The sequence below is a fragment of the Cucurbitaria berberidis genome (genome assembly GCF_010015615.1).
Source record: "Cucurbitaria berberidis CBS 394.84 unplaced genomic scaffold K460scaffold_4, whole genome shotgun sequence".
In the NCBI taxonomy this organism is placed as follows: Eukaryota; Fungi; Ascomycota; class Dothideomycetes; order Pleosporales; family Cucurbitariaceae; genus Cucurbitaria; species Cucurbitaria berberidis.
The window spans coordinates 4614169-4629589 of NW_024468938.1; the positions used below are offsets into that span (position 1 = coordinate 4614169).

The 15421-nt window shown below is 53.8% G+C and overlaps 4 protein-coding genes across 4 annotated transcripts; 1 reads left to right on the forward strand and 3 right to left on the reverse strand.

Moving 5' to 3' along the window:
* Positions 1 to 90: 90 nt before the first annotated feature.
* On the reverse strand, positions 91 to 2125 carry K460DRAFT_388216 (uncharacterized protein). The gene is made up of 2 exons (XM_040935678.1): positions 1603 to 2125; positions 91 to 1552 (listed from the first exon to the last, which is right to left on the reverse strand). The coding sequence occupies exons 1-2, from the start codon at positions 1649 to 1651 to the stop codon at positions 330 to 332; spliced, it is 1272 nt and encodes a 423-aa protein (XP_040786937.1). The 5' UTR covers positions 1652 to 2125; the 3' UTR covers positions 91 to 329.
* A 669-nt stretch (positions 2126 to 2794) lies between these two features.
* K460DRAFT_369244 (uncharacterized protein) lies at positions 2795 to 5634 on the reverse strand. Its single transcript, XM_040933920.1, has 5 exons — positions 5409 to 5634; positions 5274 to 5358; positions 4994 to 5220; positions 3372 to 4938; positions 2795 to 3308 (listed from the first exon to the last, which is right to left on the reverse strand). Exons 1-5 carry the CDS (start codon positions 5439 to 5441, stop codon positions 3151 to 3153), a joined length of 2070 nt encoding a protein of 689 aa, XP_040786938.1. The 5' UTR covers positions 5442 to 5634; the 3' UTR covers positions 2795 to 3150.
* A 435-nt stretch (positions 5635 to 6069) lies between these two features.
* On the reverse strand, positions 6070 to 8144 carry K460DRAFT_357982 (kinase-like protein; the record flags this gene model as incomplete). The annotated part of the gene is made up of 2 exons (XM_040932076.1): positions 6070 to 6507; positions 6561 to 8144. The coding sequence occupies 2 exons, from the start codon at positions 8142 to 8144 to the stop codon at positions 6070 to 6072; spliced, it is 2022 nt and encodes a 673-aa protein (XP_040786939.1).
* Positions 8145 to 9144: 1000 nt separating this feature from the next.
* K460DRAFT_288759 (kinase-like protein) lies at positions 9145 to 14721 on the forward strand (the record flags this gene model as incomplete). The annotated part of the gene is made up of 8 exons (XM_040929070.1): positions 9145 to 9451; positions 9504 to 9670; positions 9722 to 10885; positions 11758 to 11857; positions 12170 to 13115; positions 13161 to 13683; positions 13742 to 13885; positions 13960 to 14721. The coding sequence occupies 8 exons, from the start codon at positions 9145 to 9147 to the stop codon at positions 14719 to 14721; spliced, it is 4113 nt and encodes a 1370-aa protein (XP_040786940.1).
* Positions 14722 to 15421: the final 700 nt, after the last annotated feature.

Below are 15421 nucleotides of genomic sequence, written 5' to 3' on the forward strand. Positions count from 1 at the left end.
TACATGTAAAAGGAATCGTAACATGGAAGACAAAGCAGAACTAGCAAACATATCATTTAAACATTCTCATTTCACATTTGAAGCTATTTTCTCCGAACCAGTTCAGGAGCTGCTACTGGCCTTTCTAATACTAACGAACACTAAGACGATCTTCATCCCGCCCGCTCCAAACTCCAAAGTCTCATCAATCTGCCTAGCTCGAACAGAACAAGGAAAGAAGAACTCGCACCACTCTTGGGTATACTGGTACTTGCAGCTTTTTTAACTAGAGGAAGGGGAGGGATAGGATACGGATTGCTCCAGCTGCAGGGAGCGTGGTCGTATCGTCTCTAAGCTTTCGCAGTGGCATTCTGTGCAGGCGCAGCAACGACTTCAGCGGCTGCCTGTTGCTCCTTCTCTTGAGCGTTGGCGTCGGCGTTCTGCTCGTCCTTGTTCTGCTCGTCGGCTTTCTGTTCACCCTGCTTCTGCTCCTCGGCCTTTTGCTCATTCTGCTTCGCCTCCTCGGCTTTTTGCTCGTTCTGCTTCTGCTCGTCGGCCTTCTGCTGCTCCTGCTTCTGCTCCTCGTTGTTGTTCTGCGCATCCTTGTTCTGCTCGGCCTTCTGCTCATCCTTGTTCTGCTCACCCTGCTTCTGTTCCTCTTGCTTCTTTTGCTCCTGCTCCTGCTCCTGCTTCTGCTGCTCCTCCTTATTCTGCGCATCCTTATTCTCCCCCTTAGCAGCCTCATCCAACTTCTTCTTCTCCTCCTCAGCCGCGCGCTCATTGAGCTGATTATCCTGCTGATCATTCTCGCCCTTCTGCAGATCCTCCAGCGCACTCTGCCAGATGCCGCCCAGCGACGCAGCCGGGTCCTCGGCCACACTGCTCCACGTCGGCTTCGCGCCGAACAGCTGGATGCCCGCCGTCTTGGTGGGGAGCGCGTTGTTCAACACGCCCGTGGCGCCCGCGATGCCGCCGACTTGCCCAATGTTGCCGAATGCGTTGTTGCGCAGCACGTCTTGCGCGATGAGCGTGCGGCTGTCGAAGACCATGATGGTTTGCGTTTGGCGCGCACCGCGGTTCGCTACGACGGCGGACTGGGCGAAGATGTTTGCCTGGAAGACGTTGTTGTTATTGTTATTATTGTTGTTGTTGCCGCCACGGCCGTTACGGTCGTTACGGTCGTTGCCATTACGGTTGTTGCCATTACCACGGCCGCCGTTGTCGACTGAGATCTGAATCTCCTGCACGACAAGCATGACGGTGCTGACATCCTGGAAGCGGTTCTGGAAGTTGCTCTTGCGGAACAGGTTGTTCAAGTCATTGTTGAAGCCGTTGTTGACCTGGTCGACGACGAGGACCTGCTGTACCTGCTGGACGACTTGCTGCTGGAAGCCGTTGTTGGAGATTTGCAGATTTTGCTCCTGGATCTGGAGGACTTGCTGCTGCTGGTTGAAGTTGTTGAAGCCGTCGATGAAGTTGAAGCCGTTGCCTTTGTTGCCGTTTACCACGGCGCCGTTGAAGCCCTGACCCAGGAGGTTGTTGAGGGATTGCGGGGCGTTGATGGGCTTTGCAGCTGTGGAGTGTCAGTGTCTTGTCTCCTGTTCTGTACATCAGATGACTTACCAGCGAGACCAGTCGCAAGCGTGATAGTAGCAATAATCTTGAACGACATTATGAAGAAGTTAAGCCCGTCTGAATAATACCAAAGAATTAAAGAGAGTAGTTTAAAGAACGTCACAGACGTATAAGTGATTCAAAGAACGACGGAAGCAGACTATCAAAGTCGCAAAGAAGGTAAATATTAAACGGACGGAAGGGGGAGGGGGTAAAGAGAATGTGTAGACTGAAAGTAGCGAAGAGAGTGTGTGGATGAAGAAATTAAACGAGAACAGCTACCCTCCACGAGCTTTTATTTGCATCCACACCTTCACGTATTGTTCATGCCCGAGAACGGCTTCTGTCGGTACTTGCCCCCTTTCTGCAAAGGCGACCATTTCACCCTCTACCCGTCGACCGGTGATGAACACACCCGCAGTTTGCCAAGCAAGCAACATGTGCAGCTAAAACGCTGCCAAGAAGTGCTTGGTGGTTTTGCCTTGCTGTCTGAGGCTTGTCAACTGGCCTCAGGATGGCGGAAGGTTGGGATCCGGGCATCCTGCCAAGACGTGAATGTCGCCCCCTAGGGGTGATCATCACGCTTGTCTACACGGAAGGCATGGCTTTGCGGGGGTGGCCGCCGTATATCCTGGTCCCAGGGAGGCTTGGTTTGACATGTTGCGGATTGGGAATATAGATCCTGGGGACTAGGCGGGTAAGCTCTGGTATACGGTCGTCAAGAGAGAGAAAGAGAAAGCAGAGAGAGTGTAGGGTACGATGCGGGCTACTATGGCAACGCTCTTACCTCTCATCCAGAGAGCGTACCTCTGCTCTCGAATCCAAAATTGTGAGATTCGGCACTCGTAGTATTCTTCGCCCTCTCTCTCTCAGCACACGGCTTTCCATCTCTCCGGGCGGGGATGAAGGTGCCATCAGCGCCACCTGCACCCCGCCCGCGCCAATGAAAAGCACACGATGCCTATAATGCCCATGAGACAGTATGCATTCCCATGCACCGTGTGACTAACAATACGACCGAAGTGTTCACGATGGACGTTGGTGTTGTGGCGTAGGCGAGACGTTGCTGAAACCATGCACGTGTGGAACCGAACATCTCACGAACACCCGGGTCAGGCTGTGAGTCGCAAATGTTAAAGCAGGCGTATAGCACTATGCGTTCAGGCATATCTGAGGCCTTGGGGAACTCGGATGCGGTTTATTCCTGAGGTATGCATGATTAATTCATCACATTCGCTATGAGGGGTGCAGTTCTGGCCTCACCATCGCCCGAGGCCACGATTCTATGAACCATGTAGTCGCGTGCTGCGCGGCACAAGACCAAACGAGAGGATTTCATCGAATTACTGATAGAAGCGGTTGATATGAAGCTTCTACACATAGTGCCCCATGTCTCTACTCAATACCCGCCTAGAGTCTTACCGCGGAGTTGCGAGAAGCGATGCCATTCCTCAGAACGCCTGGAAATGCATCAAATGCTAGACAGACACTCGTTGTCAGTCGGTCAATTGTACAGTCACCCCAAAACTCCGTCCCCTTCGCGCAAATATCTAGCAATTACTCCTCGTCCGAATCCGTATCAGTGTCCGTCTCGCTCTCAGACTCAACGTCGCCTTCCGTGTCACTTCCGTCACTGGAGTCGTCATTGGCCTGTCTCCGCTTCTTCGTTGGGGCGCCACCGGTCTTGAGTGAGCGCATCTGGCCGGCGATGGAATCTGTAAACATGTCAGTCACGCCTTGTCCACCCATGCTGCTTGTCAGCCTAGGAGAAAACATACCCTCTTCCGGCTCGCTGATCTCGTCGTCTTCGTCAACCTCTTCCGCTTTGCTCGCGTCCTCGACGACAAGCGTTACTTCCACCTTGGTATCCATGCCGATGTAGCTGTCGCAAATCATGTGCATGACGAACGTGTAGCTACCGGCTTGGGGCGGGGCTCCAAATTGCATCTTCAGTGTCTGCACATTATATGTCGGGTTACCGGCCTCATCAAGAATGGGCTTGTCGAAGGTGGAAAACGTGAAAGGAGGAACTGCGATGCGGCCCTGCTTGCTGTCGGCGAGGAACACATGCCACCTAGGCGCGTGGTCCCGAGCGTAGTATGGTGCGTGTGCGAGAGGTGGCTGGATGGGCGTCTCACCAGAGCGGTCACCCTTTCGTCCAGTAATCGCCGCAATATCGCCTTCCTCGGGATCAATGTCGAGCAGGTCCTTGGGGTTGACTTCAGGAAGGCTGGTGGCGGCCGAGGGGATGAAACGACCTTTGAGCACAAATTGCACCAAGCTGCTCGGTGTAACAAAGCGCTCTCCAACCACCTTGAAAAATGCCTTGTCTACGTGAAGAACCGGAATACGAGAAGCTACGGACATGGCTGTGCTGTACTGCTCTTGAGATAGGAGGCCAGGTGCAACCACACGCGCTTTCCGCTGACCGTCTGGGATACGCATGAATTCTTGAATGGTAAGATGTGTTCTTGATCGCTCTGCCTCCGCAGCGCTAGCGACGGAGGGGCTGAAGTGCGGCAACTGCTCCAAAGGCGAAGCATCTGGTCGTAGAGCCTGGATAAGATTCTGTGAGGTGTGATATGCGTTGAGAACAGCTTGAGTGCTACCGTAGGCAAGTGCGATAGCGGTATAAGCTTCGTTAAGCCTGAGCGCAATGGGAGCGATTTCGAATTTTTCATCATTGAGTGTCTCGTCATCCAGTTCGACGCGGCCAAGGTATGCCCACAGTAGTGTCAAGACCTTGCGCCGTCTGCTGTCTTCCAGGTCGGTCAGTTTTTGGAGATCTTTCTTGGTAAGTGTTTGCGACACGATAGAGTCTCCAGCGAGAACCTTCTGTTCCAGCTTGGAAAGACCATTTTCCGCCTTATGCCCAGTAAGAGCCTCGTTGAACTCATCTCCGCTGCTCAAAGCACCGATGACTCCTGCGTCACCCTGGTCATTGTCGTACTCGCGAAAGATCTTGCCTGCGCTTGCAACAAGCACCTTCTCTTTGGTCAGCCTCTGTGTTCCATACCACCACTTGCCCACAGTGTAGGGCAGGATGACTCCGAGTGCGAGCGCGTAAATGAGCAAAACGTATTTCCCAGTTCCCTCAGCGACGATCCATTTGGGTAGGGCGATGCCGATGCTGAAACTCTGCTTGCCGTCCGGGTGGCCGTACTGGATGTAGTTGTTGCGAACCTCCTCGTCGGTAAGCGCCTTGAACGCCTTGGTGACGTCTACCCAGTGGTCGTTGATCGACTGTAATGTGACGTTCTTGGCGGCATCTTCGCGTGCCTTGTCGGGATGCAGCGTGAGGGAGAGCCTTCGGTAGTGCTTCTTAATCGCCTTTTCGTCGGCGGACTACGCTGCCAGTCAGTACATGTTTCAAACGCCAAGTTTGGTCCAAGTCACATACCCTCGATACACCCAGCACGTCATACGGATCCCAGATCTTGGGTACAGTCCGCGCAGTGACGATGATGAGGTACACCATGAAAGCGTTGAGGGCCCAGCCAGCCAGCATGAAGATGCCCCGTTTTATCCGCCTCTCGAGCCGCTTCTGCTTCTTACGTTGACCCTGGATAAGATCGGCATGTTCGGGGGTGAAGTCGGAGTCTATTCGCGTTCCGGTATTCTCGAGCTCTGAGCACACATCAATATCTGGCCAGGTGGCCGTAGTGGTTGGGCGCGCGCACCTTTACTCGGTCTTAGGAAAGAGATTGTGGTAGGAATCGTGACCAGCGTGGTGACTGTGAGGATAAAGTAGGGGAAGAACTGGCCCTGCAGGCTGTTAGCCATGGTGTTGCTTTGTTGCGTGCGCGCATACGCACCTGGTCATCGTAGTTGTAGTCGCTCCCGGACATGGTGAACAGTCAGTCCCTCGGGACGAAGAGAGGAAGATTGGTAGAGAGCGACGAAAGGAAACAAATTGGAGTTGCAAGCCCAGCGCGAGCAATGTGGAGGGGGAGAGTTGTCTTAAGCCTGCACCTGGGCAAAAGCGTGTGCGGCGGTCTCAAAGAAAGTCGTGGCTATTAAACTTGTTCCGACCACTGTGTTCTTTCCCCGACCACACATGGGCAGCCGCGACAGAGTGGCTAGTGGGCCTTGGCGGGGCCGGCCACCCTCCAGGGCTGCTTCACGTGCATACGCGCCACAGCAATACGTCACCCGCAAGCCCAACACGAGCCATGATCAATGTGTGGGGATCAGTCCATCGCGGACAGGGTGTATGCTATTCATTTAGGTACATGTACTTCATCGCTCGATGCCCCAACAGCCCATTAATGCTTGGAAAATTCCACTCGTGTGCGCCGACACAACGCCCATGTCTGTTCTATCAAGATGGTGTGGCTCCTTTTGGGCCTACATCCAAACAATCCATCGATGACCCACTCTCGAGCCCAGCGACGAGCAAATTGGGAAAGGAGAGAGATCGTTCATTGCGCGAGATGCAACCAAACGTCTGGCACTGCTCAATCGAGCTCTCGTAGTCTAGGTTGTTGTTGCTTCTGGAAGTGCTTCGTCTAGGCCGTTTGTGTCCTTGTGCGAAGGGCTTGACACCGCGTCTAGAGGTGCAGCGTGCAGGGCAGGCTTCTCCGAGCGCTTCAGCGTGCCATTCCTACGCTTTTCAATAGCACCCTTGACCCAATCTGCAACCTCCTTATCGGCAAGTATCTCCACCGGCACAGCCACGCCCTGGTCGCCAGCAGCTTCGCCACCAACTGCCTGGTGGGCTGCTTCCACCTCTTCCTCGTCTTCTTCCGTGATCGTTTCCGGTTTCGCGAGGGGTGCAAGCCACGCGTGTTGAAGCAGCATTGCGTATGTTGGTCGTAGGTTTGGAATTTTGTTGAGGCAGCCGCGTACAAAATTTCGTGCAGCTTCCGAATAGCCCTCGGGAGGCAGATCCGGAGGTTCGCCATCGACAATGGCCTACAAGGGATTAGCACAGTTCGAAGGAAGCACACTAACAGTTCAAAACTTACGCTGAGCTGGCTGAAGATGTTGTTGTACGTTTCTGGGGGGTATGGGTATCGGCCCAACGCGCACTCGATGATGGTGAGACCCAAACTCCAGATGTCGCTCTGCACGCTGTATGTGCCGCCTCCTGGATTCGCACCCGCTTGTGCAATGCCACCAGAAGAAATTCTCTCGGGTGCCATGTAACTTTGACATCCAATGTTGGTTTTGGCAATGCTCGCGACCAAGTTTCCGCTCACGCCAAAATCGCAGATTTTGATTTGGCCCTTCGTGTTCATGAGAATGTTTGTGGGTTTCACATCGCGGTGGATGATGTTGTGCTCGTCCTTTAGCGACTTCAGACCCATTGTTGTGGCTAGGGTAATTTTGCGGAGTACGCCTTCCGGTACACCGTCGCCGTAAAGCTTGTCTATCGAGCCGCCGTCCATGAACTCCATGCATATATACACGGCACCTTCTTGGAAAAAGGCGCCATAAAAATCGACAATATATGGCGATACGCAGCGATGCAGGACGTCCAATTCCATGATGATAGCAGCGAACTTGGAGTCGTCTAGTTCGAGCCTGACTTCCTTCATGGCCATTATGATGCCAGTCCCTACGGCGGGTTTTACGCTGGTCGGGCTCGATTCGTCCCCATCGAAGGTCTTTCGAGAAGGGGAGCCTGGCGCAGCTTTATTGCCGGCCAAGCCCTGACCGGGTTTCCGCATTCGTGGTCTGCTGTGCCTGACCTTGTATACTGTGCCGTAGTTGCCTTTGCCGAGCTCGTCCAGCGTGTCGACCTCATCCAACGAGATGTTAAAAGTAGTCCCGCCTGCAAACTGCACGCCCTCCGAGTTCAGGATGGCTTTGCCCGCAAATTTCAGCGTGCCAGTCTGGGTGTCGATGTACTGGGAATACTTGTCAAGCATGGTCTCTGGTTTCTTTGGCACGTCTTCCGGCTTGTCTCCGTTCATTTGTGAGAGAGTGAGGCCAGGGCGCTTCCTGCCAGCAGGAGGAGCCGGGCTAGTGCCAGAGGGAGCCCGGGCTGACAATCCACCTGCCGGCCGCATACCGCGCTTTTCTGCGAGGGACATCTTAGGTGCACCTGCACGGCCAGGGACAGCTGGCGCGGACGCAAAACTGGTCATGTGCGGCTTGGGAGGAGGTAATCGAAAGCCGCCGGGTACGCCGCCAGGGTTGCCCAATACAGGCCCACTGGGAGACATAGGACCCCGCGAGTTTGCATTTGGGTTTGGAGTTGGAGCGAGGGGACCCCGACCTGGGGCGCCATTTGGCGGGGCACCTTGACGGCCAAGGTGCACTGCTTGTATCCTGGCCAAGATGTCCTGAGAGACGTTGAGCCCACTGCCTCGGCTGGAGATGGTAGGGGGGTTTGGTGGGCGAGGATTTCTGGCGGCGTTGATATTGCCGAGCGGCGTCGAGGAGGGCGTCATGCCTGCTGTTGCGCTGCCCGTCGAGACGGAGCGAGCCGAGAGGCGATCGGGGGACAAGTGTGTGGGCGAGGTGGCACTGGCTACGGGACTTGATGGGGTAGGAGAAGAGGGTGGCGATTGGGACTCGTCGGGCGTGGACGCGGTCGACGCCATGGCGGTGTCTTGTGTATGTGTCTGTGTTGCAGCCTCAGGGTTGGCGGGGTAGCCTGAGGAGGGGAGTGAGTAGGAGACGAGGATAGAGGGGGGGCTAGTAATAGGATCGAGTGAATGGAATAAAGTATGGGGGAATGGGGAATCAGGTGCTGCGATGACACCGCGGAGCGACTGCTGGCGGCGATCTCAACAGACGTGTGGGATGGGGACGTCGAAGCGTTGTGGGTTTGTGGCGCGCTGCAAGCTCGAGGAGTGCAGTGACGTAGTTGGTATGTATGCTTTGCAGAGCGCGGTCCAAGCACCAGGCCGTCCTGTATTGCACGGGACGGGTAGGGTATGGTATGGTATGATATAATTTGATTTCACGAGCAGCACGGCCGCACGGTGACCATGGCAGCGACGGGGAGAACAGGAACAGGAATTGCCTGTGTGTGTGTGAGAGTGTGCGCAAGCAAGAAGCCTGCTTGTACTGTTGACCGGCCAAGGGCAATCGGCCCTTTGACCACCAACTCGATGCGGCCACCAAGGAGAGCACTGGGGCGAGACACGACAGCAGGATTCGGCGTGGGCAGCAGCAGGATGCGGTAATGTGGTTCAGGGGACGACTCGCAGTGCTGCTCTACGGGCGGGCCTGGTAGTAGGCTACCAGTATATCAAAGTCAAAGTACAGGATTGGCGTCAAAGAGATCCAAGGCTGACCACTAGTGCCCTTGCGCGTACCTTTCACTTTAGCCATCCATGCGCTGTTGTATCGCCTTTGCCCTCTATTCACCTCTGGCGGCATAATCCCCCCATCACAATCATCATGGCCTTTTTTTGCACCCTCACCCCCAGCGCGCAGGCGCTCTGCTAATCCCGCCCCATCATCGCCCAGAGCCGCGCGCGTCACTGTGCCGTCAATCCATCAGCTGTAGTACGGCTCGAAACAGCGCTTGACGCACTTACGATACCTCCCAAACTTCGCCTTCCGCTCTTTCCAAACAACCAAATGTGGTCAAGAATGCCCTTCTTCTCTGCGCCCCAGGCTCTGCGCCTGCGCACCCTACCGTCTCCCTCGTCCGGCTTCTCTGCCATGGCGTCCACATCCTACGACTACGGCAACGATGGCGGCTTCATGCGCGTCTTCAAGAACAACCACAGTTCGCACCCGGACTTTGCCAATCTCACCCTCCTTGTCTTCGAGGCCGTCATGGAGGTCGTTTGCGTCAGTTTGCCCGGCTACGTTATCGCAAGAATGGGCCAATTCGACGCAGAGAGCCAAAAGTTCCTAGCAAACCTCAACACGCAGCTCTTCACACCCTGTCTCAGTAAGCTCCACCACAAGTGCGAGCTGGAAACATTCACTGACCTCTGCGCTAGTCTTCACAAAGCTCGCGTCGCAATTGACCGCCGACAAGCTGTCCGACCTCGCCGTCATCCCCGTCATCTTCATCGTGCAAACACTCGTATCCTACCTCGCTGCGCTCCTCGTTTCCCGACTATGCGGTTTCAACAAGAGGGCGTCCAACTTTGTGGTAGCAATGGCGGTATGGCGCACCCGCTGCATCCACAAGCGTGCCGGTCACTGACAGCTTCAGGTCTTCGGAAACTCCAACTCGCTCCCCATCTCCTTGGTCATATCGCTTTCCAAGACACTGTCCGGTTTGCATTGGGCCAAAGTACCTGGTGATAACGACAACGAAGTGGGCGCACGCGGCATTCTCTACCTCCTCATCTTCCAACAATTGGGCCAGTTGGTTCGGTGGACTTGGGGTTTCAACGTACTGCTCGCTCCAGCCAGCGCATACACGGACGAAGACGTGGGAAAGAACAACGCCATTGAAAGTGGCGAGTACAGCCCGGACGAGGCACAACGTCTGCTCGACGACTCGCATTCTGACTACGAATCTGGGAACGTAACCAGCTACGCCACCTCAGCAGACACCAGCGACACAGATTCCCTCTTCGGCCGCGAAGATGCCCAGGCGCAGGCTGACTTCACAACGCCTACCAACGGCAACGCTATTATCAGAGGAGTCGGGGACATGAACGGCTCTACCAATGGTCACGCTGTCGGCGCTCTTGAAGCCCTCAAGAGAAACGAGATCCCCAAAGGCATCAAAGGATGGCCTAAACGGACAAAGTTGGCCATCCAACGCTCCGCGAAATCCGTCTCTGACAGCACCGCTCGTGTTGGGCGCCGCTGCTTGCAATCCCTGCCTTTGTGGCTCCAAAGTGCACTCTCCAAGATTTATTCGGGGCTCGCCAAATTTCTTCATGGTGTATGGGAGTTCATGAACCCTCCTCTCTGGGCCATGTTGGCTGCAATTCTTGTTGCCTCTGTTCCCTCTCTCCAGCACTTGTTCTTCGCTCCCGGGACTTTTGTCAGCAACTCGGTTTCCCGCGCGGTCAGCCAGAGTGGACAGGTTGCTGTCCCCCTCATTCTGGTTGTCTTGGGCGCCAACTTGGCTCGCAATACGCTTCCAAAGGAAGACCAGCATTCTATGGAGGACCCCAAGGTCGAGAGGAAGCTCGTAATCGCTTCCTTGGTCAGCCGCATGCTTATTCCAACGATAGTCATGGCCCCCATGCTCGCTTTGACTGCAAAATACGTCCCAATCAGTATCTTGGATGACCCAATATTCATCATCGTCTGCTTCCTCCTCAGTGGCGCCCCAAGCGCGCTACAGCTTGCCCAGATCTGCCAGATCAACAACGTATACATGGGCTCCATGTCGAAGATCCTCTTCCAAAGTTACGTCGTCTGGATCCTACCCTCGACCTTGTTACTGGTCATGCTCGCGCTTGAGACAGTGGAGTGGGCACAACTCAAGTCAGGGTAGCTTGTAGGGACCGCGAAGAGACGTAAAGTCTAGGCCACAAGAAGGTATCACGTTTTAAATGTACAATAGTGTACATAAGTGAGCCTGCTTGGGCGATTTTCTTTGTTTTGATAGAGATCTGGGTATTGTAGCGAGGCGTTGGGATGGCTGGTTTACAAGGCCGACATGCGTCACAGGCTACAATCAGCTTCTTGTTGTGAGCAGGATACGTAGTATTCCCTAATAGAAGAAACAAAACTAGTTCACGCAGTTCCAGACTCCTTTGGCAGGTTTTTGTCCTTGCTTGTGATGCCCTGACGTAGAGCGCCAAGCCTACGCCCAAATGACCTAGGAAAGCAGTTGGGCAAGAGCGAGCGAGCGAGTGAGCGAACAAAAGCAAGCCAGCCCTCCAGCTACCCACTTACCCACACCCCAAACTCTGATCCTCCCCGTTTCAAATTACCACTTCGAAGATTGTTGAGAGCGCAGTGTCCTCTCACCTGCGCCAGTCAACCTCGCACGTGCGCGCTCCTCAGATTGCGAGCCGACGTTTCTAGTAGCACCGCGCTAGATATCGATAAGCCAAACCGCCACCCACGCAAAAGCGCCCGAACACTACAAACCACACACTAGGCCAAACAATTAACGAACGAACGAGGCGATTATCCAGGAAATTGCCCACTGCTTGCTTGTTGGGTCTCACTCACACACGGGCGATCCGATCCGATCTTTGTCTGGCTTGTTGTCCCGAGCTTGTCGTGTCAGGCGAAAAAACGATGGCGTCGTCTTCTCATTGGCAGCAGCAGACGCAGCAGCAGCAGCCAGAGGGAAGCTTGGCTACAGAGGAGGAGCCCAGCTCTTGTACCGCCGCGAATGATGAAAGCACGTCACCGCAACCCCCGTCGGCCAAAGGTTCGTTTTCATGTTTCCTTGGAGGATTTGTTCTTGCTCGACCCCACGCGACCACACACTTCGTACCCCTCATTGTCTCCCCTTTTGTGGCTAGGCGACGGGTTTTGCTCCCTTTTCGATTGCATTTTGAGATCGCCTCGTATCGTGAACTCCGCTTCTGCGTGGGCTACAGGTCGGTCCTGACCCCAATGAGTATCTCACGCAGGACAGGACAGTCCAGTTTCTGCAATCGATATGATATGAAGCACAAACTAGCACATTCAGCCTATCCCATTGCGTCAGACTGAATACCTGCTTATCGCAACCTCACAGTTGTTTCCTTTCCCGATGAAAGCATCTCGCCGCTGATGATTGGCAAGAATAAGGAACTTGACCAGAAAGACTACCTTGATCTTGATAAGACTACCAAGCAATACACTGCAAGCATAAGCCGCAAGCGACTATCTGGAAGGCCATCTACTGAGCGTCTGAGCTCCTACAAACCAGCACCCGCAGAGGGAAATCCTTCGCTGTCTTCCCTCCTCTCGGATAGCTCCGCAGATACTACTACCCCACACGGCCACCATGCGCACGAAAATCTGCTGAAACAGGTCGGGGCGTGGCTCAAGCATGAGCGAACCAGACGTCACGCACGTAGGGCGAAGCGAAAGGCTGCCAAAGATGTCAGTCATGACGATGAAGCTGCAAAGGGCACTACTGCTGAAACGACTGATCAACCCTCTGGCACTCGAGGAAGGAGTGGATCCGAGTCGTCCACAGGCTCTGTTTCGCTTGATCAGTTAGCCCATATTTTGGAGAAGACGTTGGCTATTAAGCCAGCCGAAGCTAAGAAACGGTCACAGCATATTCGCAGACTTTCTACGGGATTGAAGCGGCATTCTGCCATCTCGCTAGACTCAGACCACATTGAGTCTGTAGATCAGCTCGTCCCTGGCTGCGATGTCGTCCTAGACAACTCAAAGACGATGGCGTACAGTATTGATGAACCCACTGACGATCCTGTGACTGAAGATTCTGAGAGGAGGGCACGCAAGGAGAAGGAGGCTTGGACCAAGTTCCGATTCGAGATTCTTCGCATTGCTCATACCTTGAAGTTAAAGGCTTGGCGAAAGATACCCATGGACCTGCACGACGAAATTGACGTGCAGAGACTGAGCGGTGCATTGACAAATGCCGTCTACGTCGTTTCGCCTCCCAAGAATCTACCAGCGCAAGGACAAAGCGGAGATGGCACGCCCAAGCCAAAGAACCCGCCCCCGTAAGTGCTTCTTTCTCAGGCCATGCCCTAGCTGACAGTCTTCAGTAAGCTTTTGCTTCGTATCTACGGCCCGCAGGTGGAGCATTTAATCGACCGGGAATCCGAGTTGCAGATTCTAACACGACTCGCACGCAAGCGCATCGGCCCACGACTACTTGGCACATTTCAGAACGGACGCTTCGAGGAGTTTCTTAACGCAAAAGCCCTCACTGCCAAGGAATTGCGCATCCAGGAGACTTCTATCCAGATTGCGAAGCGTATGCGCGAGCTGCACGAGGGAATCGATCTCTTGAAGCACGAGCGAGAAGCCGGCCCTTTCGTATGGCAGAATTGGGACAAGTGGGTCGACCGATGCGAGCAAATCGTGACCTGGCTGGATCAGCAGATTCTTGAGAGCAAGCAGGACGCTACGCAATCCGCCACTGGCAGGTGGAAGGAGAGGGGCTTCGTGTGCGGCGTCCAATGGCCCATCTTTAGGCAGACCGTTGAGAAGTACCGAACGTGGCTAGAAAACCAGTATGGCGGACTAGAGAAGATCAACGAGCGGATGGTCTTTTCCCACAATGATGTGAGTCGCCCACTATAGCGTTGTGCAAAATTAAGAAGCTAACCATACTACGCGACAGACCCAGTATGGCAACATTCTCCGCATGGAGCCGGAAGGCGAGTCGCCTCTTCTGCTACCAGCAAACCAGCACAAGCAGCTCGTGGTCATCGACTTCGAATACGCAAACGCAAATCTTCCTGGTCTTGAGTTCGCGAACCACTTCGTAAGCGAACAATTTCATTTATCCTCATTCTCGTATAAATTATTCATGGAAGTATGGGTGCTGATTATATTTAGACCGAATGGACCTATAATTATCACGACGCAGAAGGCGCGTGGCGTTGCAAGACCAAATACTACCCCACGGTTGAAGAGCAACATCGGTTCATCCGAGCATATCTGCTGCACAACCCTTCTTACAAATCCCAAGGTGGCTACACTTCTAACCCTACGACTCCTCACCTTGGACCGTTACCTTCATCTGGTAGCACCACCGCCCTGACCGCAACTGCGGCTCCGAGCACTATTTCTGCCTTCATGCTCGACTCCCGTGCACCACCGGGTGAGAAACACTCGTCGTACCAGGAGCAGGAAGCCCAGGCTGAGCGGAAGACGGAAGAAGAGTGCCGGCGTCTGATGGCCGAGACGAAGCTCTGGCGACTAGCCAATTCAGCTATGTGGGTCGCTTGGGGTATTGTCCAGGCGCACATCCCGGGCATGCCGGATTTCGAAGCAGAGAGCAACAACGCAGGCACTGACAAGAGCGCGACAAAAGACGAGTTAGAGAGCACCACGGCCGAGGTGCAAGCGGAAGCGGAAGAAGAGGAAAAGAACGGTTTAGTGAGTCCAGAAAAGGCGGAGGAAAAGGGCGATGCAAAAGTTCAAACTGAGCAAGAGACTGATCTATTCAAGTCCCAGGATGAAGAAGAGTTCGACTATCTCGCGTATGCTCATGATCGAGCAATGTTTCTCTGGGGCGACGCACTCCGCATGGGCATCGTCAAGGCCGAGGAGTTGCCAGAGGAGTTGCACAAGAAGCTCAAGATTGTCGAGTACTAACTGCTAGGCTGCTGGAAAGACGGTGGCTTTGAGAAAGTGGGTGGGTGCGGGATCGAAGGAGAGGCTCGGTCAATTTATGGTGTGAGAGAGGACATGCATGACAATTATGGAAATAAGCCTATCCGAGATCTCAGTTGTGAAGATGTCAATGTCAAAGAGAAACATATATTATGTCTTGGACGATCTGGTGGGAACAAGACTACTCTCCAGGCGTCACGTTGCGGATCCATCAAGTCTTTCACAAGACACGCGGCGCCATGCATTTGAGACATCATCTTGCGACAAGGACACCTACTCGCATCACATAACCTACAGTAAAATGACAGTATATATGAAAACCCCCTTTTCTATTAGTTGTTTTGTGATCGCGATAGAACTTTGCTTACTCGGGTGTTTGTTTTCAGCTGTGAGAAATGATATTTTATAGGTAAAAATAAAATGGAATGGAGCATGATGAGATTTTCTGAGAATTGGCCGGTAGAGAGATTGCTCGTGCTGTTGATTGGATTTGTGGTAGGTTTTAAGGAAGGGGGAGGGGTGTAGTAGCAGGTGTGTAGTAGCAGGTGTAGGAGGTAGGAGTCTTGACCCTTAGGACTGGCTTAAAACCTTTCACGAATATATATTTTTAATTCATCTTCTCAATCAGGTTTAGGAAATAACACAAAATCAGACTTGAGAAAAGAAGTCCCGTTCGTTTATT